The sequence below is a fragment of the Physeter macrocephalus genome, unplaced genomic scaffold (assembly GCF_002837175.3).
Source record: "Physeter macrocephalus isolate SW-GA unplaced genomic scaffold, ASM283717v5 random_252, whole genome shotgun sequence".
Taxonomy (NCBI): domain Eukaryota; kingdom Metazoa; phylum Chordata; class Mammalia; order Artiodactyla; family Physeteridae; genus Physeter; species Physeter macrocephalus.
The window spans coordinates 53620-81208 of NW_021145538.1; the positions used below are offsets into that span (position 1 = coordinate 53620).

Genomic DNA, 27589 nt, shown 5'->3' on the forward strand with positions numbered 1-27589 from the left:
AGGCAACCGGTGAGGTGGGGCTGGGTGGAGTTTTGCGATTGGGAGTGAGGAGGGAGGCTGAAGCAGGCTGATGTGGGTAGTGCTAAGTGGGGGAGAGGGCTTTCACAGACAGGCTGGCCTGGGGCGTCCCCTGCATTGTCAGAAGGAAAGACTGGGGAGGGGGCTGCATTCCATACACTCCTTGAGCCCCTGGCTCTGAGGCAGGCCCTGTCTGCACGGGGGCTGGGAAAGGGAGAACATCTCAGGGCGAGGCACCCAAGGAGTGGGGCTGCTATGGCAGAAGCAGACACTGAGGCCCACTTGGCTAGGAAGAAGGAAGGGCAAGGATGAAGGGGAAATTCTGTGAGCCATCTAAGAAGGCTTTCCGAGCCATGGAAAACAGTGAAACTCGGGCTTCAGGGCTGCAAACGTTTAGCCCTGGGCCAAGGGAGGCATTACAGGTGGAGGAACTAGCTGCAGGAGGGCTTGGAGCCTGCAGGAGCTAGAGCGAGCAGGCTCAGGAGAGAAGGGCTGGCAGGTCAGCCCAGGGCCGTCATCTAGTGCCCAGAATGTCTGCCAGCTGCCTTGAGCCACAGTGGCTGTGTACATTTAAGTTAGTTAACATTCAATAAAAATAAAAATCCAGCTCCTCAGTTGTACTGCCACACTTCAAGTGCTCAGTCGCCATGTGAGGCTAGCAGCTGCAGTATTGGAGAGAACGGATATAGAACGGTTCCATCATGGTAGAAAGTCTCTGGCCAGCAGGAACCCTCAGGAGGGGTTCGGATTGCTCAAGAACCCACTGGAGAGAGCAGGCTTAGACTGGGTCGCCTGGCCTGGGAGGTCTCTGAACAACAGGTGAGGGAAGGTCCCCAGCAGTGCAAGGTGGTGTGACTCGCCTCCTGCCAGCGTAAAGTGGACTCTGCCCCCAGGGACAGGAACTAACCAGGCAGGGCCTCTTCAGTCCCGACTTGTGAACCCTGATCAGTGTGACCAGAGCCAGGGTCAGAGAAACATGGAGTGACTGGTGCCGGGGAGGGAGGAGAGGCTGCTGAGTGGGGCTGAGCCTGGGCACTAAAGGGGTCTCCAGCTTGGTCACGGTGGCGTACATGGGTGGCACAGGGGAAGGGCTGGGGGAGGTGTGTGTGTGAGTTGCTAGGGGAGACCAGAGAAGAGGCTTGCTGGATGGAGGTGGGGTTGCTCTGTGTCAAAAGACAAGAGAGAGGGAACCGTCCCGTCCCCACCTAAGGAGCTGTCTCTGCTTCCTTCCCAGGCCCAACACTGTCCAGCTGATGAGGATGGAATGCGCCATGAAGTCCCTCAGCCTTCTCTACCCCAGGTCCCTCTCCAGGTGAGGAGAGCCAAGCATGGAAGGGAAGGGGAGCTACTGTGAGCGGTACGGCAGACCTTCTTGAACTTCGATGGGCACATAAGTCACCTGGGTGTCTTGTTCAAATGCAGGTGGTGATTCAGGAGGTCTGGAGTGGGACCCAAGATTTGCCCCTCCCACAAGCCCCCAGGAGATATTAATGCTGCTGTCTCTCCCCCCCGAGTCCCCCATATCACACGTTGAGTAGAAAGAGGTAGATACTGCTTGATGCTTTCATTATTGATCTCATTTAAACCTCACCACAACTTTGGGAAGTGGGGATTATTATGCCAAATTAACAGATGGGGAAACCGAGGCACAGGGTGGGCTCTCTCAGTCACCTAGCAAATGGGTAGTGGAGTCAGGATTCGAACTTGGATCTGCCTGACTCCAAAATCTAGGTTCACTGCACTCCTTTTGTTCTACACCGTGTATCTGAGTTCAAAACTGTCTTATATTGACCTCAGCTTTGCCACTTCATCTCACATTACAGGTGAGAAGATGAGGCTAAGAGAGAAAAGTGGTAATTGGGCAAATGTGGGGTAGTCTTCTGTCACTGGCTACTTGTCATGGTCTAAAACCCAGCAGTATCAATATCACTTGGGAACTCATTACATACATAAAATCTCAGAACCTACCCAGACCTACCGAATCAGAACCTGCATTTTAACAAGATCACCAGGGGACTGATGTGTCCACTAAAGTTTAAGATGCACCGATCCAGGGACTTCCCTGGTGGTCCAGTGGGTAAGACTCCGCACTCCCAATGGAGGGGGCATGGGTTTGATACCTGGTCGGGGAACTAGATGCCACATACATGCCAAAACTAAGAAGTCCGCATGCTGCAACTAAAGATCCCGCATGCCACTACGAAGATCCCGCGTGCCGCGACTAAGACCTGGCACAGCCAAAATAAATAAATAAATATTTTTTTTTAAAAAAACGATGCACCAATCCAGCAGGCTTTTGAGGAAGACTATCTAGAGCAGGTTTGGTGGGTGGTAGGGGAGGAGGAATATGATGAGCTCAGCCTAGAGGACTGGGAGGGTAAGTTACCCTGCTGTGTGTTGAGGGCTGGGAGGCATCACACAGCTCATTCTGATGCTCCATATGACCTCCAGGTACGTGGCAGTCAGCACCTCGGTGGTGACCCAGAAGCTGCTGTCAGAGCCCAGCCCGGAGGCGCCCAGGGCCCGGCCCTGCAGAGTAAGCAGTGCTGACCGGAGTGTGCGGAAGGGCATCATGACACACAGCCTTGAGGACCTCCGCCTCAAGGTAGGAATGGGCCTGCCTCTGCACAGCCCACCATGGGGACCTTGGCTGAGAGCTGGCCCCAACAGCTGCCTCTGCACCATGAGCTAGGAGCTCACCAGGGATGGAGTTCATGGCTTAGATGGTGAAAAGATTTCCTTTCTAATGGCATCTCCAGTGGGCTTGTAGTGCCCACCTGGAATCCTATCTGTTGACGGGGGAGGGCAGTACATTACCATCTGATACTAACAATAGGTCAGTGGTATTTTTGGAGTCTATGTTTCTTACTGGAGGTACCCTTAGGTTCCCTTTTCCAGTAGTACTTAAACTTGTAGAATTGCCCAGAAGTTGGGGTATTGAGCAAGATTTTAGAGATTCCCTTCCCTATCTCCTTCCCTTCCCTTCATGCAGGGCAATTCTCCTTCAATCTGTCTCCTACATTGGCCTTCCATGCAAAGCTTTGTTAACAGCTGTGGAAGACTTTCTTCAAACTATTGATTAGGAGGGACTTCCCTGGTGGTCCAGTGGTTAAGACTTCCTGCTCCAGTGCAGGGAGCACAGGTTCAATCCCTGGTTAGGGAACTAAGAGCCCGCATGCCCCTCGGCAAGGTCAAAAAAAAAAAAAAAACAAAAAAAGTAAAAACTATTGATCAGGTAAGCTTTAGGAGAGGAGACCAAGGACACGCAGCTCTTGTGAGTGGTAGTAACACTGGGCAAGAATGACACCCTTCCCCATTTCCATGCTCCCCTTATACTTTGTTGGGAGTAACTTGTCCTAATCTTTCCTTCTTATAAAGACACCTTTCCTTCTTACAAGTCATAGTGGATTACGGCCCACTCTAATGCCCTAATTTTAGTATAATTACTTCTTTAAAGACTCCATCTCCAAATATAGTCACATTCTGAGGTACTGGAATTAGGACTTCAACATATGAATTTGGGGGGGATACCATTCAGCCCATAATACATACAAATCAACTGAATAGAACTGAGAGTCCAGAAATAAATCCATGTATCTGTGGTCAATTGATTTTTAACAGGATGCCAAGACTATTCAATGGAGAAAGAATAGTCTTTCCAACCAATATTCCCGAGACAATGGGCTATCCAAATGCAAAAGAATGAAGTTGGATCCCTCCCTCATACTACATATAAAATTAATTCAAAGTAGATCAAAGACCTAAATGTAGAGCTGAAACTATAAAACGCTTAGAAGAAAACATAGGTATAAGTGTTCATAACCTTGGTTTCTTAGATATGGCACCAAAGCACAAGTAACCAAAGGGGAAAAAGTTGGACTTTATCAACATTCAAAACTTTTGTGCATCAAAGGACACTATCAAAAAAAATGAAAAGATAACCCACAGAATGGGAGAAAATATTTGCAAATCACATATCTCATAAGGGTCTAGTATTAAGAATATATAAAGAACTCTTAAAACTCAATAAAAAGATGATCCAGTTGAAAATGGGCAAAGAATCTGAGTAGATGTTTCTCCAGAGAAGATGTACAAATGGCTGATAACACATGAAAAGATGCTCAGCACCCGTAGTCATTAGGGAAATGAAAATCAAAGACACTTCATACCGCTAGAATGGCTAAAATAAAAGACAGACTATAACAAGTGTTGATGAGGATGTGGAGAAATTGCTGTTGGGAATGTAAAATCATGCAACAGCTTCAGAAAAGAGTTTGGTATTTCCTTAAGAAGAGTAAACATAGAGTCATTATATGACTTATCATTTCCAATCCTAGGTATATATCCAGGAAAACTGAAAAGACATGTCACATAAAACTTTGTACTTGAGGGCTTCCCTGGTGGCGCAGTGGTTGCGCGTCCGCCTGCCGATGCAGGGGAACTGGGTTCGCGCCCAGCAGCATTATTCATAATACTCAAAAAATAGAAATAATCCACACGTCCATCAATTGAAGAATGGATTAAAAATGTGGTATATATATATATATAGGGCTACCCTGGTGGCGCAGTGGTTGAGAATCAGCCTGCCGATGCAGGGGATGTGGGTTCATGCCCCGGTCCGGGAGGATCCCACATGCCGCGGAGCGGCTGGGCCTGTGAACCATGGCCGCTGAGCCTGCACGTCTGGAGCCTGTGCTCCACAACAGGAGAGGCCACAACAGTGAGAGGCCCGTGTACCGCAAAAAAAAAAAAAGTGGTATATCTATTTAGTAGAATATTATTCACCCATAAAAAGTAAAGAATCATGCTGCAACATAGAAGAACCTTGAAAACTTGTTAAGTGAAAGAAGCCAGTCTAAAAAGACCACACATGTAAGTGTATGATTACACTTACATGAAATGTCCAGCATAGACAGATCCACAGAGATGGACAGAAGAGGAGAGGTTGCCAAAGGCTAGGAAATGAGGAGTGACAGCTAATGGGGCTAGGTATCTCTTTGGGGTAAAAATGCGGTTGAAAATGTTTTGAAATTATGCAGTGGTGGTAGTTGCACAACTTTGTGAATATGCTAAAAACCACTGGATTGTGGACTTTAAAAGAGTGAATTTTATGGCATGAGAATTATATCGCAATTAAAAATTACATGTGTGACTCCCATTATATTTTTTTTAAGATTTATTTATTTTTATTTATTTATTTATTTTTGGCTGTGTTGGGTCTTAGTTGTGGCCCACGGGATCTTCGCTGAGGCATGAGGGATCTTTCATTGTGGTGCGTGGGCTTCTCTCTACTTGTGGCATGCGGGTTTTCTCTTCTTTAGTTGTGGCACACGGGCTCCAGGGTGTGTGGGCTCTATAGTCTGCGGCACGCGGGCTCTGGTTGAGGTGCACAAGCTCAGTAGTTGTGGCACGCGGGCTTAGTTGCCCAGCGGCATGTGGGATCTTAGTTCCCTGATCAGGGATCGAAGCCGCATCCCCTGCAATCCAAGGCGGATTCTTTACCACTGGACCACCAGCCAAGTCCCTCCCATTATATTTTTATTGGACAGCACTATTCTAGAATATTAACCATGAAGTCAGATACCAAGGGATACCATAATATAGGTTCTTTGGATGGTGATCCCACAGCAAGAGCCCTGGGTTCCTGTCCCAACCCATAAATCCCAGCCCACTCTTGTGTGTGTGAGGTGTGCCAGCTGAGGTGTGTGATGTGGGTCTTCCCCATACCAGCTCTGTGGCTACATGTGATGGCAGAAGCATCACTTACCTTATTCTCCAGGTCCAGGATACCCTGATGCTGGCAGACAAGCCTTTCTTCCTGGTGCTGGAGGAAGATGGCACAACTGTAGAGACAGAAGAGTATTTCCAATCCCTGACAGATGACACCGTGTTCATGGTCCTCCATAAGGGGCAGAAATGGCAGCCCCCATCAGAGCAGGTGACGTCCCACCTGTCAGGGAGAATACTGGGAGCTTAGGAGAAATCCTTAAGGGGTGCCAACCACATGCTTGTCTTGATGCAGGGCACTAGGTACCAACTCTCCCTCGCCCGTAAGCCTGCCAAGAAGATCGATGTGGCCCGAGTAACCTTCGACCTGTACAAGGTGAACCCACAGGACTTCATTTGTTGCCTGAACGTGAAGGCGACTCTCTATGGAACATACTCCCTTTCCTATGATCTGCGCTGCTACGGGGCCAGGCGCGTCATGAAGTGAGTAAATTGGGGTTAGCTGGGGACAGGCTGGGTACACAGCAGTGGGAGAGGCGCTATCTTCTCCCATGCACCTCAGACTTCTCGGAGCCTGGGCCTGGTGTTGATGCTGACAAAGCATGACAATTAGCATTTGTCTAGGACTCTAGCATTTGTCTAGCTGAATTCATGTTTTAGTTTATAGTAGTATATGGCAAAGGGATACATATACTCCTGCTGGTGGAACCTGGATACATTTAGCTTTTCTAATTACCTTCCACTATAACAACTAATTATTTTTCACCTAAAGTAGTAAGTTTTCCTAAGTAGTCTTCTAATCTTTTGAAAAATGAACATGTGTCCGAAATTTTATTGAACTCAACTAGTGTGAGAACCACCAAGAAGTTACAATCAGTTAAAAATCCCACCCATATATGGATCCAACAAGAATGCTGAGCTATTTCTAAATACAAAATTGGATTTTTCCATGGGGGTGGGAGGGATGAAATAACTGTCCTTCCATAGAACGGAATTACTTTGTATGTCTACGGACAATAGTCATTTGTATCATCTAATGAACTTTAAACTTTTTACTTTACTTTTGAAAGTCTAATCAAGTATCACAGGAAGCATGGGAATATGTTTAATCACAAGACTAGTACTGTTATGGTAGTGGTTTCCAAATTCAGCTATTCCAGTGTTGCTCTAGAGAATTCTTACCTCATTAGGCGGATGTAGCCACTGAGGCAGAGGCATCCAAATAGTCGAAAACCACAAAGCTGGCCTCTTGCCAGTTACTTCTGACAGATGCTACTCCTGCCCAGTTGCTTCATTTAGTGTTTACTGAGCACTCTCTGTGTCCTGGCCCTATGCTATGAGCTAGAGACACAGAGACAAATAAGATGTCAGAACAAGCTCCATGAGGGCAAGAATTGCTGTTGCCTCCAATACCTTGGTGACTGCTGGTACATAGCAATAATTCAAATAATTGGACAATGAATGAAGATACATATGATCCTCATTCTCCGGGGCTTCTGAGAAATCCTACTCCTTCCAGAGTTCTGCCAGAACGTATGTAGCTAGAGCATACCAGACCTTCTTGGCTTTCCGAATTTATTCCCTGCATTCCCAGTCTGCAGATGAGGGACCTGAGGCCTCGTGGTTCTGCCTGCCACAGATAACACCCAGCGGCAGGCTTGAGCCTCCTTCTATGGCAACAAGTTCCATTTTCCTCTTACACCGTATCATATACCCTTCTTGATCTGGGCTTGCTGCCAGCAGTTTGCAGATTGCAAAATCTAGAGCAAGAAGTTTCAGCCTTTAAACTCAGTCCGTCTAGGGGAAGAGGGACCCTCAGACCTAAACACAGTAGGCATATTGGTCCCAAAAGAAAAACAAAAAACAACAGCAGGCTGGAGTAAGTGGAATGACTTAGTGGCGTCAGCAAGTGTTTTTTCTTTAATGGTGGTAAAATACACATACCATAAAATTCACCATTTTAACCACTTTTTTTTAAAGTATAAAATTCAGTGACATTAAGTACATTCACGGTGTTGTGCAACAGTTACTTGTGCATCTATTTCCAGAACTTTTTCATCATCCCAAACTGTAACTCTGTACCCATTAAACACTAACTCTCTACACCCCCTTCCCCCAGCCCTGCTAACCTCTGTTCTACTTCCTGTCTCCATTAATTTTCCTATTCTAGGCAACTCATGTAAGTATAATCATACAATACTTGCCCTTTTGTGTCTGGCTTATTTCACTTAGCATAATGTTTTCATAATGTTTTCAAAGTTCAACCATATTGTGGCAGGTGTCAGAATTTCATTCCTATTTATGTCCAGACAGCTGGTTTGAAGCCTCAGTTCTCTAATTTGAGAAATGGGTACACTTCTCAGGTTTCACCTTTAAATTTTGTAAGTATTTTCATGTACAGATGTTTATGATTCTAATTGTCTTCCTGCCCCCCTCCACCTCAGCCATAACATAAGTTCATTTACTGAATGAAGGTTAATAGAAGACAAGTTTTAATGTCAGCCAGAAAGAATTTATTTTCCTTTTGTTCTCTTCTCCCTGATCCCCGCTAGGACTAGACACCCCTAGTGACCCTCACCTTTCTCTTTCAAACAGATCTGGATAAGAATTTGGTTAAAGTAGTCAAGCATTCAACCAGCTAGTCTTGACCCTACATTTCCTCTTCTCTTCTACATATCAGGTCCTGTGTTAAGTGATTTATGTTATTTCATCCTCCTAACCCTGTGTGGGATCAAAATGGTATGATCTCATTTTACAGACCAGGGTGCCGAAGCTCAGAGCTATAGAACTTTGCCAAGGTTGCGACAGCTCATGACACTGAATTAGAACTCAGGCCTGTCTGACTGGAGTTCTGTCCTCAGTACACTGCAACACCAGACGTGGAGATCTTCACGTCCAGCACTCTGAAAATTAGCTAGACTACAAATGACCTGGAAACACTTCTGTCTAGAACAGAGGTTGTGAAGGGCAAAGTCATGTGACAGAGATCAGTCTGGCTGGCCCAAAGTAGCGTTAGAAAAATAAAAGGCCTTGTTAAATGAGCTTGAATGTTGCATGAGAAGAGGGAGGTTGTGGAGTTAAGGCACGACTGCAGGTTAACACTCTAGACCCTGTCCCATTTGCTGAGGGAGGGCAGCATCTGTTCTGTTTGCACATCACTCTACAGTTTATGAAGTTATGAACGCAGCGTGGGGGAGCAGGCATTTAGGGGGAGGAGGAAGGGGCTTTCTTTGTGTTTTGACCCTAGTGCCTTCTCATCCCACCCAGAGAAGCTCTCCGCTGGGCCCTCCTCAGCATGCAGGCCACAGGCCACATGCTGCTCGGCACCTCCTGTTACCTGCAGCAGCTCCTGGATGCCAGAGAGGGAGGGCAGCCCCCCAAGAGCAAAGCCCCATCCCTCATCCCGACCTGTCTGAAGATACTGCAGTGAAAGCCCAGCCAAGGACTAGACCGGGGACCCCATGCTCAGCTGGTAGCACCCACAAGCCTGGCAGCTAGAGAGCTTCTTACCTTCCCAACACCACCCTCAGCCCCACAGGAACATGAATGATGAAGCAGGGGGAAGGGCCAGAAACCTGGGCTGGGCTGACCAAAGGAGAACTGAGGGCTTTTGGCCTGGCCTGGCTCCTTCCTGCCCCAGGTAGCTTAGTGGGCCAAGACTGGTCACCAGCAGGCTATGGCAGGAAGGCTGCCCCTCAGTAACCCGTCTTCACGTGCTACACTTTCATTACACTGCCTACCTCCCGGCCTCCCGTCCCAAATGCTTCTGAGTGAATTGTCAACCCACTCATGTATGATACTAGAGAGTTCACAATAAATTATTTATGCTGATACATCTTCTTTGCTTCTGTTCTTTGCGAGGTGAGGGTGGGGTTCTATCTGGAAAGTTGGTAAGGTCTTAGGGAAGAGAGAACTCTGTTGTCAGACCATTCTCCATAATGTGGGGTTATAGGAAACAGCACTTTTTCTACCAAAGAAACAAACAACGAGAAAAATTACGGTTAATTCTGAAACTAATGTCTGCTTAATCCGAGGCTTGAGCAGATCATGTAATCAATATGGTAAATGACAATTTCCAAAATAAGTTTGCCTACCAGAAGGACTTTGGGAACACAAAAGACCCAGAATTGCCAAAGCAATCCTGAGGAAAAAGAACAAAGCTGGAGGTATAACCCTCCCAGACTTCAGACAATACTACAAAGCTACAGTAATCAAAACAGCATGGTATTGGCACAAAAACAGACATATGGATCAATGGAAGGAAATAGAGAGCCCAGAAATAAACCCATACCTACAGTCAATTAATCTTCGACAAAGGGGGTAAGAATATACAATGGAGAAAAGACAGTCTCTTCAATAAGTGGTGCTGGGAAAACTGGACAGCTCCATGTAAAAGAATGAAATTAGAACATTCTCTACTACCATATACAAACGTAAACTCAAAATGATTTAAAGACCTAAATGTAAGACTGGATACTATAAAACTCCTAGAGGAGAACAGAGGCAGAACATTCTTTGACATAAATTGCAGCAATATCTATTTTGGATCTGTCTCCTAGGATAATGGAAATAAAAGCAAAAATAAACAAATGCGACCTAAATAAACTCAAAAGCTTTTGCACAGCAAAGGAAACCATAAACAAAACGAAAAGACAACCTCCAGAGTGGGAGAAATTATTTGCAAAAGATGCAACTGACAAGGGCTTAATATCCAAAATATAAAAACAGCTTATATAGCTCAATATCAAAAAAAGCAAACAACCCAATCAAAAAATGGGCAGAAGACCTAGATAGACATCTCTCCAAAGAAGACGTATAGTTGGCCAGTAGGCACATGAAAAGATGCTCAACATTGCTAATTATTAGAGAAGTGCAAATCAAAACTATAATGAGGTATCACGTCACACCAGTCAGAATGGCCATCATCAAAAAGTCTACAGATAATAAATGCTAGAGAGGGTGTGGAGAAAAAGGAACCCTCCTACAGTGTTGGTGAGAATGGAAATTGTGCAGCCACTATGGAAAACAGTATGGGGGTTCTTAAAAAACTAAAAATAAAGCTGCTATATAATCCAGCAATCCCACTTCTGGCCATATATCTGGAAAAGACAAAAACTCTAATTCAAAAAGAGACGTGCCCCCCAATGCTCACAGCAGCACTACTTACAATAGCCAAGATATGGAAGCAACTTAAGTGTCCATCAGCAGATGAATGGGTGAAGAAGATGTGGTACATATATACAATGCACTAGTACTCAGCCATAAAAAAGAATGAAATAATGCCATTTGCAGCAACATGGATGGACCTAGAGATGATCATAAAAAGTGAAGCAAGTCAGAGAAAGACAAATAACATAAGATATCACTTCTATGTGGAATCTAAAAACATGATATAAATGAGCTTATTTAGAAAACAGAAACAGACCCACAGACATAGAAAACAAACTTATGGTTACCAAATGGGAAGGGGGAGAGGGGGACAAATTAGGAGCTTGGGATTAACAGATACACACTACTATATATAAAATAGGTAAACAAGGTCCTACTGTATAGCACAGGGAACTATATTCAATATCTTGTAATAACCTACAATGGAAAAGAATCTGAAAAAGAATATATATATATGTATAACTGAATCACTTTGCTCTACACCAGAAACTAACACACACTCTAAATCAACTATACCTCAATTAAAAAAAAAAAAAAAAAAAGAAGGGCTTTAATAGGGATTATGGGATTAAGGCACTCTTCCAGTTTCTCAACGTCACATTTTAGTACAAACTTTTAAGTGTGTAGGTGGGAAAGTACTAGTCAAGCTGTAATGCAACTCTCCTCCGAAGCCTTCCCTAGCTTGCTAGACAGCCCTCCTTTCGTGTTCAGAACTCTTAATCTTAGGATTTCGAAAGAGTGTTTAGGTAGCCACAAAGTATCAGTTTATCAGTGTGAGCTGGCATTTTTCAATATCAAGCAACTCAAACAAGACAAGCATGAAAGGCTAGGTTTGTAGGAGACTGCTTTGGCCTGTGCCTCTCAGATTCAAATATGTGTCATTTCTGACTAACTATAACAGCTACTTGGGTTTATTAAATACTAAGACAAAGGCCTATGTTACCAAAGTTAAAGTCTGGAGGGTTATTTCTAGTAGCTGACCCATACCCTGCAGCCATGTGTGGAAGAAGCTGCCAGAACTAGTAAAGAACATTTCCATTCTGGGCTTTCCTGCTCTTGCAGCTATGGTTGGAGGCCTGGCTCAGTGTTGTCCTGGGTCCATGGGGTAGGCCTTCTGGTATGAAGGCATGATGTTTACATCAGCACAGAAGCTATTCCCATTCAACTCTTGCTGAGGCTGTGGCCTACCTGCTCCTCTTGTGAAGTTAGTCATAAACTGAGTCGGGCTGGGGTGGCTGAAACTTGGAATTTGTCCCACCTTGCCTTCCTCCTGATATTCTGAGTTTCACACGTGAGTCTCGAGTGGCTGATCACTGTCTCTTGGCACTGAGCCCTCCCAGCCTAGGGATAATTAGCTTTCTTCCTTTTCTTCTGGAAGCTTGGAGATTAATGGAGTCGCACCAGCTGTGGGCAGTGAACAGGAAAGGGCAGGCTTTGCTGAGGCTGGGGCTTGTGGAGGGAAAATTCCAAAGAGCAAGGGAGCTCAAGCCTTGGCAGGGCCAGGGGCCAGTCCAAGTGAGGGAATGGCCCTTCCTGGGGCCAAGCGTGGCCAGTGGAGGAGAAGTCTGCTGTCGGTAAGGTAGGCTGTGTCCTGCCCCTAGGCCTCTGCCTTTCCATCTTTGCTCAAGCTGTAAATTATGAACGCACCTTTCAGAAGAGGGGTTCCAAAGTACCGCCGGGCCTTAGGACATAGCACAGTAATGTCCGAGCCCAAAACAAGATAAAATTACTTGCATTCTTGCTAAATTTCTTGCCAGTCCTGTCCGAATTTGTGCACATTTAAAAATTGACTTTTGGGACCTCGCTGGTTGGTCCAGAGGTTAAGACTCCGTGCTCCCAATACACGGGGCCCAGGTTAGATCCCTGGTCAGGGAACTAGATCCCACGTGCTGCAACTAAAAGATCCTGCGTGCTGCTACTAAGACCCAGCATGACCAAATAAATATATATATATATATATCTTTTTAAATTGACTATTTAAATCTTTGAATTAAAAACAATTAAGTTTACTGAGGTATAATTTACATACAATAAAATCTACCCTTTTCAGGTATATAGTTCAATAAGGTTTGGCAAATTTATACAGATATGTAACCACTAGTTCCAGTACACCAAAAATTTCCCTTCTTCCCCTTTCTAGTTGATTCTCATTCCCTCAACCACTCCAGCCCTTGTCAACCACTGACTTTCCTAAAATGTCATGTAACTAAAATCACAGTCTTTTAAAAATTTTATTTCTACTTATTTTCATTATTTAAAAAAATTTTTATGAATCAGAGTCTTTTATATCTGGCTTAGTTTTTTTTTTTTGGCCACGCCATGCAGCATGAGGGATCTTAGTTCCCCAACCAGGGATCGAACCCACACCCCCTGCAGTGGAAACACGAGTCTTAACCACTGGACCACCAGGGAAGTCCCTTTTTTATTTTTTTGGTCTGCCTTATATTTTTATTTTTATTTTAAACATTTTTTCTCTATTTTATTTTATTTTGTTTGTTTGTTTTTTTAAAATTTATTTATTTGTTTATTTTTATTTTTGGCTGCATTGGGTCTTTGTTGCAGTGCGTGGGCTTTTCTCTAGTTGTGGAGAATGGGGACTACTCTTCGATGAGCTGCACGGGCTTCTCATTGCAGTGGCTTCTCGTTGTGGAGCACGGGCTCTAGGCACGTGGGCGTCAGCAGTTGTGGCACATGGGCTCAGTAGTTGTGGCTCACGGGCTCTAGAGCACAGGCTCAGTAGTTGTGGCACACCAACTTAGTTGCTCCGTGGCATGTGGGATCGTCCCAGACCATGGCTCGAACCCGTGTCCCCTGCAATGGCAGGCGGACTCTCAACCACTGTGCCACCAGGGAAGCCCAGTGGCTTATATTTTTAAACTAGGGCTCCATGTGCGTCTGAAGAAGAGATATATCAATGAGGTTAAAAATTTAAGCAGTTCTAAAGGGTTAAAATAATTATTCACGTTCTCACTTCTGATTCCTTTTCTGGAAGCAACCAACATCTCATTTGTGTATGTCCTTTCAGAAATGCAGAAATATATAAATATAATAAATATATGTAAATCACACGCATGCACGTATATGCATATTCTAGTCACAGTGTTCTGCACTTTGTTGTTTTTCGATTTAATATATTCTGGAGATTGATCCACATTACCAAATGTAGACCCCTACACATTCTTCAGTTAATGGCTGCAGGTGTATGTGCTACAATTAATTTAGCCATTCCTCTGTTGACAGATGTTGGTTTATCTGCAGTCTTTCACTAATGCAAACCATGAATTGAAAGTTATAGTGCTCTTAGTAAACAAAATAATACACAGGTTGCATGTAACTTTTCCATAGTTGTAATTCCAGGATAGAGCCCATTTTGCTTTTTGCTTTTTTTGCACTTACCGTCTTCTTTTTCCTGTTGCCCGCTCCCTCTCCTCCGACCCACACCTTTCCCTCCTTGTGAATTTCTGAATTCTTCACAGTCTGTCAATCACAACCCCTGCTGGGGAGTTTCTCAGATTTCAGCGGGCTCCTGGGCTCCTCACTCTTCTCTCTCTCAGCATCTCCACAGCTTTTCGCCAAGGTGGGTTGTGATGTTGTGATCTTAAAGGTGAACTTCTTGTGGTTGGGGCCGAGTCTTGTTAATCTGTTTGCAGTTCACAGATGCCAAGGCCTTGCGTAGAGTTAGCATTCAAAAAATGATGAATGGGTGATGAATAAGATTTATTTCCCTTATAGATCTAATCAAAGGACAATTTGTTTCCGGTTTTGAGATTTGTTTTGGTTTTGCTTTTATAAATAATGGTGCAGTGAACGTCTTTCTGCCTCTGGCCTTTTTTTCCTTTTGGATTTTGCACCAGGCTGTGTTCTTCAAAGCTAGTTCACTGTACCAACGAGTGTGGATTTTTTTTTTTTTTCCTTTTCCAATTTGCCTTACAAAATTGTGCGCAATGGCGGGTTTGTTTTTGAAGTCAGAAGACTCCTAAGAATTGCAATGATGATCAGAAAACCTGGCTGTGTCCTAAGACAGGTCCTCTGACCCCCAGTAAATTCCTCCCCTGCTCCGTGCCTCGCTTTCCCCAAAAGCACAGACGAGAATTTCTTCACCTCGTTCCCTGGCAAAGGCAAAGCTCCGCCTTCCCACAGCTCTGAGCCTCGCTATTCCGATTGACAGTCAATCTGACCAATCAGCACGCTGTGGGGCATCCCCGGGGAGCCCTTCCGGACACACGCGCACTGTCCTCGCTCCGGAGATGGGCGGCTGTCGTGTTTTGGGCCAGGTTTGGGGTGGCTGGCGGCGGGGTCCGGGGGTCCGCGCAGCGCCCACAGCCTCAAGCTTTGGCACCGAGGCCCGGTGATTAGCAACCCCCGCCCTCCTTTGTGTAGGAGGGAGGTTGGGGCCGGGGGAGGGTGTGTGCGGGATCTGGAGTTAGACAGATATGGGTTCTAATCCAGCTCTGCTGTGTGACCCTAAACTGGTCAGTAGACCTCTCTGAGCCTCAGCTCTCTCTTCTGTACAGTGGGGCCAGTCGAACCTAACATTTCGGGAAGCTCAACCCAGGCTTTCTGAAGCATTAGTAGGAAGCCGCAGGATTTAGGAAGAGGTGTGTGGAGATAAGAATGGGCGGCAATGATTCCCCTGTCGCTTACCTAACCTCTTCCAGGCATCAGCAGCAACGTCGAGGCTCCAGCAAGCGGTCGGGGCCCCTGGATGACCGGCCTTTCTCGGGGCTGCTGCGGCCAGAGAACCTCAGTAGGGAGGAGCTGGTTGATGTGCTGAGGGCAGCTGTGGTGGATCAGAAAGGTGAGGGGTGGGAGGGACAGCTGCAGGGAGACCCGGAAGGGGAGGAGTCTTCACCTGAGCCTTCTGAGCATCTGGCTGGGTGCCCTGCTAAAGCCTGTGGGATCAAATCCTGGTTCAGCCTCCCACTAGCCGTAGGAGCTGGGACCAGACACACAATCTCTGTGTGCCTCAGCATCATGGGGGTAGGGCTGTGGGGTGGGAGAGTGTAGATAACTAGAGAGCTTTGCACTAGTAGGCTCTCTGTAAAGGAAATTGCTGTAATAAGTGTTTATTGAGGGGCAAAACACAGGCTTTGGAGCCATATCTAGGCTCTGTAATCAGCTTGCTGTGTGGCTTTAGGAAAATAACAGTTTCTCTGAGCCTCAGTCTCCGGTGATTTTTAAATTTTCTCAGCTATTTATTGAGCATAGGCTATGTTCCAGGCACTGTTCTAGACATGGCTATACAGTGCTGAACAAAATAAATACGGTTTCTGCCTTCAGGGAGCCAACATTTCAGCGGGAGAAATTGATTAACCAGAAAATAAATGAAAAAGGTACTTACTAGTGATCAGTGCTATGAATAAAACAGCGATGATGAGGAACTGCAGGAAGGGAGCAGACATTAGATTGGAGACTCGGCCCTCTTTGTGATGGTGACATTTGAGCCACGATGATATGAAGGAAGCAACCACGTGAAAATCTGAGAGAGGGGAAACGGCAAGTGCAAAAGCCCTGACGTGGCAGGCAGCCAGCTTAGCATATGCAAGGTTCAGAAAGTTCAGGATGATAACTCATGTACGAGAGTTGTACTGGGACCACACGATAATACGAATTGAGAAAGTGCTTTGTAAACTGCATTTGCTGTTGATGATGTTTATGTATTATACGTTTCAGGACCTCTGGTGACATTGAACAAGCCACAGGGCCTGCCAGTGACAGGTATGGGCAGGGGAAGGAGATGCAATGAAAGGGGTTTTGATGTCTCTGAGGGGACGAAATAGTGAAGAGAAAGGAAAGGTGGGATAAAGTTGCCTCTGGGAGCAACTTGTACTCTTCCTTTTTTTTTCCCCAGGAAAACCAGGAGAGCTGACGTTGCTCTCAGTGCTCCCGGAGCTGAGCCAGTCCCTGGGGCTTGGGGAGCGGGAGCTCCAGGTTGTCCGAGCATCTGGGAAGTAAGTGGTGGGGGTGAGGGGAAGGTAGAAGGACAGGCATCCACCTGGGGTGGGGGCATAACTACTTGGGAATAAACTGAGACATTTTCCACGGGCTGGTTTGGGATCACAGAGGTAGGATACAAGGAAAAGGAGGAAGTGGATAGATCTGGGTTCAAATCCTTATGCATAAACTGTGATCTTAGCTATCACTGAGCCTCAGCTTCTTTAATCATAAAATAGAGCTAATAATATCTATGCTCAGTGTGCAGTCACTTCTCTAATTCCATATTCATGGCAGGTATTGTCAATTGATCTGTGATGTTCTTTCCTCTAATTGCCATCTATTAGAGACGGTGCTTGAGATGAAATGTTTCTGCAGTTCCACAAACTCATGGGCTTGTTTGTGGGGAATTTAATTATTTAATAGCTAATATATATAAAATTCCTAGTACAGTGCCTAGCACATGGTAGACACTCAACAGTTGGTGGTAATTGTTATGATGTTTGGCTCTGAGCTCCCTGGGAGCCACAGCAAAATGAGGAACACATTTAAGCTATGTACTCTTATTATCAAACACGGGGAAGACTTACTTGTTTCTCAGGAGGAGGTCTGGGTTATAGTCCTGATGTTACAGTTTGGTCTTAAGCAGGTCAGGTCAGGTGTTCCTTTCTAGGGGTCTCTTTTGTTTTTTTTTTGGCTGTGCCAAGCGGCATACAGGATCTTAGTTCCCCAACCAGGTATTGAACCCGCACCCCCAGCATTGGAAGCACAGTCTTAACCACTGGAATGCCAGGAAAGTCTGGGGTCTCCTTTTTGTTTGGGTGAGCCCAGGGGATTTTAACTTTTGTGATTTGTCTCCTTCCTCCAGGGAAACCTCTGGGCTTGTACTCCTCTCCAGTTGTCCCCAGACAGCAAGCCGCCTCCAGAAGTTCTTCACTCACTCACAGAGAGCCAGGAGACCCACAGGCACCTACTGGTGAGAGGGAGGCTCCCAGGGCAATGGGGAGGTCCCAGCAAGCCACTGCCTGACTTCCTCTTGCCTCTTTCTCAGTGCTGTCACTGATGGGATCCCAGCTACTTCTGAGGGGAAGATCCAAGCAGCTCTGAAACTGGAACACATTGATGGGGTCAATCTTGTGAGTCAGGGTCTAGGTGGGGAAGAGGAGGGGTCCTTCCAGACATATTACCCCTACAGGGTATAGACATGGGGTGACTGGCCCTCCAGACCCCTAATACGGGCGAGTGACGACTGCCTGTACTGTGGCCCTGTCCTGGGTCTGCTGGGAGCAAGGAGAGTCTGCGGGTAGTTCCTAGGTGTGTGTGAAGCTTGTTCATTCTCGGGGGCTGCCACCACAGGTAGTTCCAGTGAAGTCCCCATCCCGAAAGGACATCTTGGAAGGTGTCAAGAGGACCCTCAGCTACTTCCGTGTGGTGGCCATGGGCTCTGGCTGTGCCCTGGTCCAGCTGCAGCCAGTGACAGGTGGGTCTGGAGCCCCAGCCAGACTTGACAAACGGTATTTGGCCGGAGGAGGCAGGAGGTGGAAGGAGGGTGGTAGTTTTAGTGGCAGCCTGGGGAGCATCTGATGGACTGTAAGGCTGTATGTGACCAGCTCCACCTGGAGGGGCAGTGCTTCTGTCAGTCTGATGGTCACCCCTCTGCAGCTCACCTGTTATTTCTCTTAGTTATTGACCTCAACGTCTTCTCTCTACCTTTGATGTTCTGTAGTTTCACTATGGTGAATCCAGGTGTGTGGGTTTAGTTTTATTTATCTTGCTTGGGATCCACTGTGTTTCCTGAGTCTGAAGATTAATCCGTTTCATCCATCCTGGAAAGTTCCCTTTTCAAATGTGCCTCTTGCATCCTTCCTTTTGAATGCCTGATAGACGTCTGACTTTCTCATTCTACCGCTATGTCTCAACTTTTCTTTCACATTTTTCATGTCTTTATCTCCGCTGCTTTCTGGGTAATCTTTAGATCTACCTTCCAGTTGAGTAATTTTCTCTTCCGCTGGATCTAACCTGCCAGTTTAACCTACCCATTGATTGTATTTTTCACTTCTAGAAGTTCTAGTTGGTTCTTTTTTTTTTTAGTTGGTTCTTTTACAAATACAAATGGCCTTCTAAAAAATAAGGTATCTGTTTTTTTCTCATATTACTTGTTCTTTTTTGTCTTTAGTCACTTAAAACATATTTATGTCGTGTTTCTATAATTCCATTGTCTGAGATTCTGAGGGTCTAATTCTGTTGTGTTTCCTGCACACTCTCTCCCCTTGGTGGATTGTTTCCTTCTTGTTCTGTGATTCAGGATTGTGAATTCAGGTTAAGCTGGGCCTTTATCAGTGGAAATCCTTTATTGCCTCATTGGAGGTGGTGACTTCAGGAGAGGTTCTGCCTTTGCTTCTGCTGAGTGCCCCATGTCACTGCTTCAGGACCTAAATATTAATGTCTCAGTTGGAAGTTCACAGTTCATGCAAGTGGTATTAGAGCCGCAAACCTGTGTGAGAGCAGCTCACGGTTGTGAATTCTTTTTTCTTCCCCTCATCCAGACCTAAGGTTCTCGTCTCCCTTCCTTGGTGGCTGGCTTTTTCTCCTGGTCCATCCTGTCAATGAAGATGTACCCTCTCTGATTTCATTTGGGCACCAAGACCTCACCCCTGGCCCCTTGTAGCTACTTAAACCCAAGCCCCCTGCATCCCAAGATTGGCAGTACCCTAGAAGAGGTGAAATGTTGGCTTCCCCGTGCTCTGGATGTTTTCCTTTTGTATCTTCGTCTGGGGCACCTTACTTTCCTCTCTGCCCAGCTGTGTATTTAGAAGGATGATCGTTAAAGTTTTCCACTGTTTCTAAGTGGTTTATAAGAAGTGGATTTTTAGATTATCCAGTCCAGCATATTGCCAGACGTGAAAGCAGAGGACAGCTCCTGGGTTTGAATCCCAGCTTACGGTGGGCCAGTCACTTCTTTTTGAGCTTCGGTTTTCCTGTCTATAAGGTGGGAATGATGATAGAACCCACCTTATAGGGTTGTCAGGAGGATTAATAAGTTCACTTACGTGAACAATTTCGTACCATTTAAGTCTCCCCAAAACCAGTTCAAGTTGGTGTAATCTTAAAGGGGAAGTTATTGGCTCAGGTAACTCAAAGTTCAGGCCTGGCTGCATCCGGAGGCTCGGAGGACATCAGGAAGCTGTTTCTCACTTTCTTTTCGCCTCCTGCCCGCTGGCTTCTTCCTCCCGCAGGCTCTCCCCGTGGGGGCAGAGATGGCAGGCGCTCCAGCAGCCCCAGGCTCACACCCCATCGGGAAAGAGCGTTCTTCATTCCCAGTAGCTTCACAGTAAATTCAGGGTTGCACCTCTTCGTGGATGAATCCCGCAGGGCCCGTGGATTGACAGCTCTGACTGTCCCGACCTGGTCATGCGCCCCTCTCCACTGGCAGGGGTGGTAGCATTCACCTCTCTGAAACCACACCATCTGTGAATGGGGGTGGCATCTCCCCAGAGGAAAGGGGAGGGGCAATACCGGGTGGACAGAAAGAGCCACTGCCTGCCATCTGGCCTGTCTCTCTTGTCTTCTAGCGTTTCCCAGCCAGCTACAGGCGCACATGGCACTACAGCTCTGCCCTCTGCTCGGGGACCACACGTACTCTGCCCGTGTGGCCACTGTTCTGGGCCAGCGCTTTCTGCTGCCTGCTGAGAGCACCAGGCCCCAAAGACAGGTACCCAAGCCCACCTGCCGGCTGCCTTTTGGGGTGGGCTGGGGGTGGGGGTGGAGAGCATCTCCGGACATTAGCTATGCAGCTTGGGCTTCCATAGCTCCCTGTAGCCCTGTCTTGCTCTGTGGCCCTGAGCAAGTGAAACCCCCTCTCTTGGGTCTCTTTCTGCCCATCTGTTCAATAAGGAAGTCGAACTGGCTGATTTCTAAAGGCCCTTCTAAGTCTGCCATTCTTTTTGGTATAAGGGGTAAAAGAGGTTGTGTGTCTGTTTGGGTAACTCTGTCTGCTCTAACAGAATAACCTCAAGTACCAGAGCCTTAACACAATAACTTCCTTCTGTGTTAAGTCCAATTAATGGCGCTAGGGTAGAGATGGGCTTGCTCCAAGCATGGGTCACTCAGGGACCCAGGCTGTTGCTATCCAGCCAGCGGAGGAGGAGACAGGGCAGGTTCATGGGGGAGGTTTTCTCGGGCCAGATCTGGAAGCGGGATACATGCTCACACTCCTGTGGCGTTCAGTGGGGCTCAATCACACGGCCTCACCAACCTGCAGGAGGGGCTGGGGAATGTAGTTTCTCTGAATGCCCAGGAAACTGATTCGGTGACCCCCTAGCTGGTCTCTGCCGTAGTGTGTGTGTGTGAGTGTGTACGTGTGTACGTGTAGAGAGGCATGCAGAACACGGACGCAGAGGGAGGAGGAAGTACTTGCCTCACTCCCATTTTGCTGAGAGCTCACCTGGCTGAATGCTGACATGTCTCCCCCACCCCAGGTCCTGGATGAAGCCCTCCTCAGCCGCCTCCACCTGACCCCCTCCCAGGCTGCGCAGCTGCCCCTGCACCTCCACCTGCATTGTCTCTACCTCCCAGGTGCCAGGCCCAGGGACCCACCCATCAAGCTTCTGGCACCTTTGCCCTCTTATTTCTCCAGGACCCTGCATTGCCTGGGGCTCCACTACCAATAGTCCTTCTGGGCCTTCTGTTCCTGCTGGAAAGCAGTGGGGGTTGGAGGGCGGATGGGCTGCAGTCAGGCCCGAGGAGAGTGAGGTCAGTGCTCACCACGCAGAAGGCCACAGAGTAAGATCCTCTGTAGCTGGACAAACTTAAGATCACATCCTAAGGCCACTTGCTGTGTGGTGTTGGGCAAATGACTTCATCTCTCTGGACCTGAGATAATAAAAGTACCTACCCTCATAGTATCGTTTTCAGGATTTGCTGAGAAAGAAAATGTTTATCATGGACCGTGGTTTCTGCTGAGTTCAGTATGTGGTCTTTATATTTGGCTGTTTCTGGCCCATTTCTAGCTGAGAGAAAATGTTAGGTTTTTAAAAAAATTGTGGTAAAATACACCTAATAAAATTTACCATCTTAACCATTTTTAAGTTTACAGTTCAGTGGCATTAAGTACATTCACACAGCCATCACCACCATCCATCTCCAGAACTTTCTGATCTTCCCAAACTGAAACTCTGTCCCCATTAAACAACAACTCCCCCTCCCCCACCCCTCCCAGCCCCCAGTTGCCACCGTTCTGTCGTCTGTCTCTATGTATTTGACTACTCATTTAAGATGTTAGATCTTTCACTTTAAAAAACTGTGAAATATATGAAACGTACAGAGTGCATAAAACATCTCTGATTTAAAGAATAACTCTAAGATAACACCCACATAACCACCACTAGGCACAAAACAGAAGCATCCCTTCTCCTATCCTAGACAACAGCAGCTCTCAACCCTGGCCCGACATGAGAACCCCCTACCCTGCCCACTCAGAAAGCTTAAAAAAAACACCCATGCCTCCCATGACTGCACCCCAAAGATGCTGGTTTCACCAGTCTGGGACGGAGACGTGGCATCAGATCTTTTTTAAAAGCTCTGGAATGGGTACTGTTGTTCAGTCAAGGTTGGAAACCACTGCCCAGACTTGGGAGAATTCTTTGTTTGTTTTTTAGAGTTTTACCACATATACATGCATCCCTAAACAATATATTTCATTTTGCCCTGTTTCTGAAGTTTCTGTTGGAATGGAATTGTGCTGCATATATCCTTTTGTGACTTGTTCTTGCTCTATCCTGTGAAATGCATCCGTTGTGCGGCGTGGAGTTGGAACGTCAGAGCTTGCAGTCTATCCATCTGACTGTTAATGGACACTTAGGTCGTCAGCTGTTACCACAGTGCTGCTGTGAGCCTGCTGTACGCATCTCCTGGTTCAGCTGCACAAGAATGGGTTCATAAATATACAGAATATATGTATCTTCATTTGACTAGTGTGTGAGTTTCCTAGGGCTGCTGCTGCAACAAATTACCACAACCTGCGTGGCCTAAAACAACAGAAATGGATTCTCTCCCAGTTCTGGAGGCCAGAAGTCCAAAATCAAGGTGTCAGCAGGGCTGTGCTCTCCTTGAAGGTTCTAGGTGAGAATCCGTCCTTGCCTCTTCCTGGCTTGTGGCTGCATCACACCAGTCTCTGCCTCTGTCTCCACATGGCCTTCTCCTCGTTTGTCTTCTCTTGTCTCTTGTAAGGACACTTGTCATTGGATTTAGGCCCCATCTGGATAATCCAGGATGATCTCATCTCAAAATCTTTAACATACTTACATCTACAAAGACCCTTTTTTCCAAATAAAGTCATATTCACAGGACATATTCATGTCTTCCAAGGGAAGACATACCAATGTTCAACCCATTACAATTAAGAAATACCAAACTTTTTCAGATGGGTGTGGCTTATTGAATATTTCCTTTTTAGGTGAACTTGGCCCCTTGCAGAGGAAGGGAGAGACCCACTTCATCTGGAGAAGGGCTGGGTCTACTCTTCTGCTGTGTCTCCTGCTGTAAATCTTGTGCCCATTAGATGTCATTTTGCTGCCAGCCCAGCTCCTCCTCTGGGCTTGGGGACTGGGGAGACCTGCAGGGCTCAGCAGTCGTGGTAATGTGTCCCAGCCTTCTGTTCACTGCCACAGGATCTTGGGCAAACCATGTCTCCTCGTTCAGACTCCGTTTCGTCATCTGTAACATGACACTTATCCTCCCACCCCGAGATCAGAGATGCCTGGGGAGTCCCTGGACAGGATGCCTCATGTCTGTCACTGGGTGGGAATTCTGGGCCTTGCTTTGTGGAGGAGTTGCTGATGGCCTCTAGCTCTTGTTCTGTACCTTGGGGTACAGAGCCGCACCCGAATCTCCCTTCACCCTCTAACAGAAAAGGAGCCAAGCCTCAAATACTTCATTTGCTTTTTTACTTGGCACTGCGTCCAGGATAAGGGCAGTGACAATTGAAGCAAGGACTTCTGTAGCCACACGTCCCTCATGCCCCCCAGACCCTGGTGTGCACTGATAAGGGGCAGGGGTCCCGGAAGGCTCCGTGTCGTCATGAGGCATGTCTCAGCCTTGGGTTTGTCGCAGAGTCTGGCCTTGAACTTGCCTTTGGCCTTCATCTTCCTATGGGTGCTAGGAAGATTTCCGACTTCAAAGGGTTGAGACCACAAGTTACTTCCAAGTGGGGGACCATGAAAGCGCTGAGGAGCAAGAGCCTCGGTGTGAAAGGAGGAGAGAAGGGGAGAGATGATCAGGAATCTGTTCAGGAAGGGGGTTCTGAGGGATACAAGCCCTTCCCCTGGGGCTCAGGCCATCCTGGGAGTTACCCTCTACCTGTGCCCTTCCAGCCCTGACCCCAGTTCTCAGCACTGCCCACCAGGGTATGGGTCACCGTTCGAGGCCCACCTTTCTTGGTTTCAGGGCGTTGGGTGCCAGCTTGAGCTCAGGGTTAGGTGGGAGGGAAATCAAAACCTTGGCAGTAGGTAGAGTCATCAAGGCCTTGCCTGGGGTCGACAGGGCCTCAGAGCCCACCAGCCTGCTGTGCTGCCGTCTGAGGCCCCGCCCCTGGGGTCGGAGCACACGGGGAGAAGGCAGCCGGGCCGTGCTGTGGAGGGTGGGGAAGTGGTGATGGGCTGTGAGGGCCTGGGGAGCCCCAGGCTGACCAGCCGCGCCTCCAGGTGTGCAAGGAGGGCTGGGAAGCAGGGGGAGCTGACGGCTGGGGTGTGTGAGGGCAGATGGAGCCCACCCGGTTCCTTCTCCAGAGGCCGTGGGAAGAACACAGCGTTTGGAGTCCAACAGACCTGGGTCTGCATCCCAGCTCTGCCCCTTCTGAGCTGTGCAGCCTTGGGCAACTCCCTTCAACTTCCTGATACCTCAGCTGGAAAATGGGGATAATAGCACCTACCTCGCTAGGCTGTGAGGACTAAAGGAGCTGGTCAGGTATCAACACAGTGTAAACGGTTAAGTGCTGTGCACATATTAGTTCCTTTCCACAAGGTGGCTTTGCACGGAGGCAAAGACAGAATACTGCGGCAGGAAAAGCTTGGGCTCTGGAGAGAGATCAACCTGGGACTGAGTCCTGGCATCTTTGAAATGAGCACAACTGCCTGGCTGAGTGACTGCTTTGGAGGGGACGATACTCATTTGGTTGTGTGTTTTTTAAAAATACTTTGTAAGTGGTGGCTTTTACTTACTACCGGTGGCTCTTGGGTGGGGACAAATCCAGGTGGTTAGGAGGGGCTTGGAGAGCAGGAAGATAGTGCCTTGAGACCCTGGGGTGTTTTGGGGGAATGGTCTTACCCAGGGCCTGGGGGTTCTTCAGACTCAATGGCAATCTGTTCAAGGGGTGGGGATGCCCGTCCCCACTAGCAAAGGTCATGGTGAAAATGCAGCCCATCCTCATGCTGGGGGGGGTCCCACTTCTGGAGACTGGGGCGGACCAGGGCTGTGTCACTTTTCGCCTTGCCTTTCTTCCCCTTTCTTCCCCTTTCCAGGGGCCGAGGTGGTGGCAGTGGAGTCTGGCTTCTCAGTGTGCCCCAGGCTCCTGGCCCCAGCCACTTTCCTAGAAGCTGACCTGTGGGTAAGGGTTCCCGAGTCCTTGCCTTCCCCAGAGCCTCGCTGGGTCAGCAGGTGAGGGAGGGCTGGGCGGACTTCTATTTGCCGGTGACACATCGCCAGGGGCTTCTTGATGGTGGAGCCCTCTACTAGAAGCCGGATACCCACATACTGGGGCACCTCCACGGCAGGCTGTGGGGAAGAAGAGGGGACAAGGCCTGCTCAGACAGTGCTGCTGGAATCCTAGGCCTGGAAGGACTCGGAGCACAGGTAGATGGAATTAACTTCTGGGGCACCTGGTCAGGAGACACTTCTGGGCTGACAAATGCAAAGCCCATCTCTGTCTCTTAAGGGGTCCGGGCCTGGAGGCCTGAATCAGTACCCAGAGGGTCACAAAGCCCCTGAGATGAGTAACCCAGAGGAGTGGGGAAGTCTTAGCCATGCCCCCACCTGCACCCCTCCAACCCCTTGCTCTCCTAAACTGCCCAGCCGCTGCTGGAATGTGCATTCTCCTCCACAGGCCGCTGTGGATGGACAGCTTTCTGAGATGAGCGAGATTCTCTGCTGAGAGCATATGAGTTATGACACCCAGACAGATAAGAGGCCTGGAGCCTGCCTAAATCCTTGTCTGAACCCAAGACACGGGGAAGCAGAGCCTCAAAGAAGGCATTCTGTGGAGAGCATGAAGTAGCAAATATGCAGACGGAGGCAGAGAAAACAGTCCAAGAAAGGAGCTCCTGTACCACTTTCAATTCCCATTAAGCCAAGCTGTACTTCCTGCAGCTGGACACAGGAGAGCCCCCTGTGTCTTGCCAGGAATCTCCTTTTATTTATTATTTATTATTATTATTATTTTTTGGCCACACCACACAGCATGCAGGATCTTAGTTCCCCGACCAGGGAGCAAACCCAAGCTCCTTGCCATGGAAGCACGAAGTCTTAACTGCTGGACTGCCAGGAAAGTTCCTAGGAACCCTCCTTTTAATCTGGAGCTAGTTTGAGGTGTTTTCTGCGTCATCAAAGGATCCTGATTAGAATCTATCTAAACAGTCACTTGGAGCTTCTTAAAAATACAGATATCAAGGTCCTACTGTATAGCACAGGGAACTATATTCAATATCCTGGAATAAACCATAAAGGAAAAGAATATGAAAAAGAATGTATGTATATGTATAACTGAATCACTTTGCTGTACAGCAGAAGTTAACACAACATTGTAAATCAACTATACTTCAATTAAAAAAAAATACAGATATCAGAGCTCAAGGAAAGCCCAGTTGATAAGGCAAAGTTCAACTTTATGGAGAAATCTCAGCTGATAAATGTAGAAGGAATGATAGAATTAGCAATTTACCATTTTGCAACTCTAATACAATAGGTAAGAATCAAAACTAGATATCAAAACAAGTAGGTGAAAAGGATGACAGGAAAATGTGTCATCTGCACACTGCCAAAGAATCACCCTACAAAGAAACTGATCATTGCAAAGGGGAGGATGCAGCTTACAATGGAGAGATCTGGTAGCCAAGACCTTAAAGCCATGGTCAGACTTAGCATCACTAATCATGAGATACCCGACAATGTGTGCCTTGTGATGCTGTATGAGGTACCCAGCATCACCTCTCAAGTATACTTGCCAAAAATGTGTAATCTGAACTTCATCAAGCTATGTGACCTAACTTCTACTTTATAGGACACTCAGATAACAGATGAACAAGTTAAATACCACCATGAGGAAACAATCAGATAAATCCAGAATGTGGGACAGTTCCGTAAAACAACCAGCCTGGTGCCTTCAAAAGATCGAAATATGGGGAAAAAAAAGCAGTGGGGCTGTTCTAGATTATAAGAGATTAAAGAACATCAAAGAGAATAAAATACCTAGGAATAAATTTAACCAAGGAGGTGAAAGACCTGTACACTGAAAACTGTAAGACACTGAAGAAAGAAATTGAAGATGACACAAATGAATGGAAAGATATTCTGTACTCATGAATTGGAAGAATTAATATTATTAAAATGTCTATACCACCCAAAGGAATCTATAGATTCAATGCAATCCCTATCAAAATTCCAACGATATTTTTCACAAAAATAGAAAAATCAATCCCTAAATATGTATGGAACCACATAAGACCCCGAATAGTCAAAGAAATCTTGAGAA

At 47.0% G+C, this 27589-nt stretch overlaps 3 protein-coding genes and 1 long non-coding RNA gene across 5 annotated transcripts in view; 2 read left to right on the forward strand and 2 right to left on the reverse strand.

Moving 5' to 3' along the window:
- The window catches only part of IL17RE (interleukin 17 receptor E), a 33570-nt gene extending 26549 nt beyond the window's left edge, over positions 1-7021 (reverse strand). Inside the window, exons 1-2 of the mRNA XM_055082738.1 lie at positions 6928-7021; positions 5786-5968 (exon numbers count right to left, since the gene is read on the reverse strand). Of these exons, the coding sequence (XP_054938713.1) occupies positions 5786-5923 (138 nt within the window). The 5' untranslated portion in view covers positions 5924-5968; positions 6928-7021. The remainder of the gene's footprint in view (positions 1-5785; positions 5969-6927) is intronic.
- CIDEC (cell death inducing DFFA like effector c) lies at positions 5988-9711 on the forward strand. Its single transcript, XM_024123973.2, has 2 exons — positions 5988-6228; positions 9013-9711. The coding sequence occupies exons 1-2, from the start codon at positions 6023-6025 to the stop codon at positions 9173-9175; spliced, it is 369 nt and encodes a 122-aa protein (XP_023979741.1). The 5' UTR covers positions 5988-6022; the 3' UTR covers positions 9176-9711.
- A 2577-nt stretch (positions 9712-12288) lies between these two features.
- Positions 12289-21928, forward strand: RPUSD3 (RNA pseudouridine synthase D3). 2 transcript variants are annotated; one of them, XM_028484842.2, is made up of 9 exons: positions 12289-12488; positions 15573-15712; positions 16588-16632; positions 16766-16865; positions 17717-17824; positions 17900-17984; positions 18205-18328; positions 20421-20560; positions 21327-21928. In XM_028484842.2, exons 1-9 carry the CDS (start codon positions 12304-12306, stop codon positions 21516-21518), a joined length of 1119 nt encoding a protein of 372 aa, XP_028340643.1. In that variant the 5' UTR covers positions 12289-12303; the 3' UTR covers positions 21519-21928. The 2 variants fall into 2 exon arrangements, with proteins under 2 accessions (XP_028340643.1, XP_007113792.1); XM_007113730.4 differs by lacking the exon at positions 12289-12488 and adding an exon at positions 15109-15262.
- Positions 21929-22564: 636 nt separating this feature from the next.
- LOC129391857 (uncharacterized) lies at positions 22565-25627 on the reverse strand. Its single transcript, XR_008616629.1, has 2 exons — positions 25445-25627; positions 22565-24475 (listed from the first exon to the last, which is right to left on the reverse strand). It is a non-coding gene; the product is annotated as an uncharacterized lncRNA (long non-coding RNA).
- Between the last annotated feature and the right edge of the window lie 1962 nt (positions 25628-27589).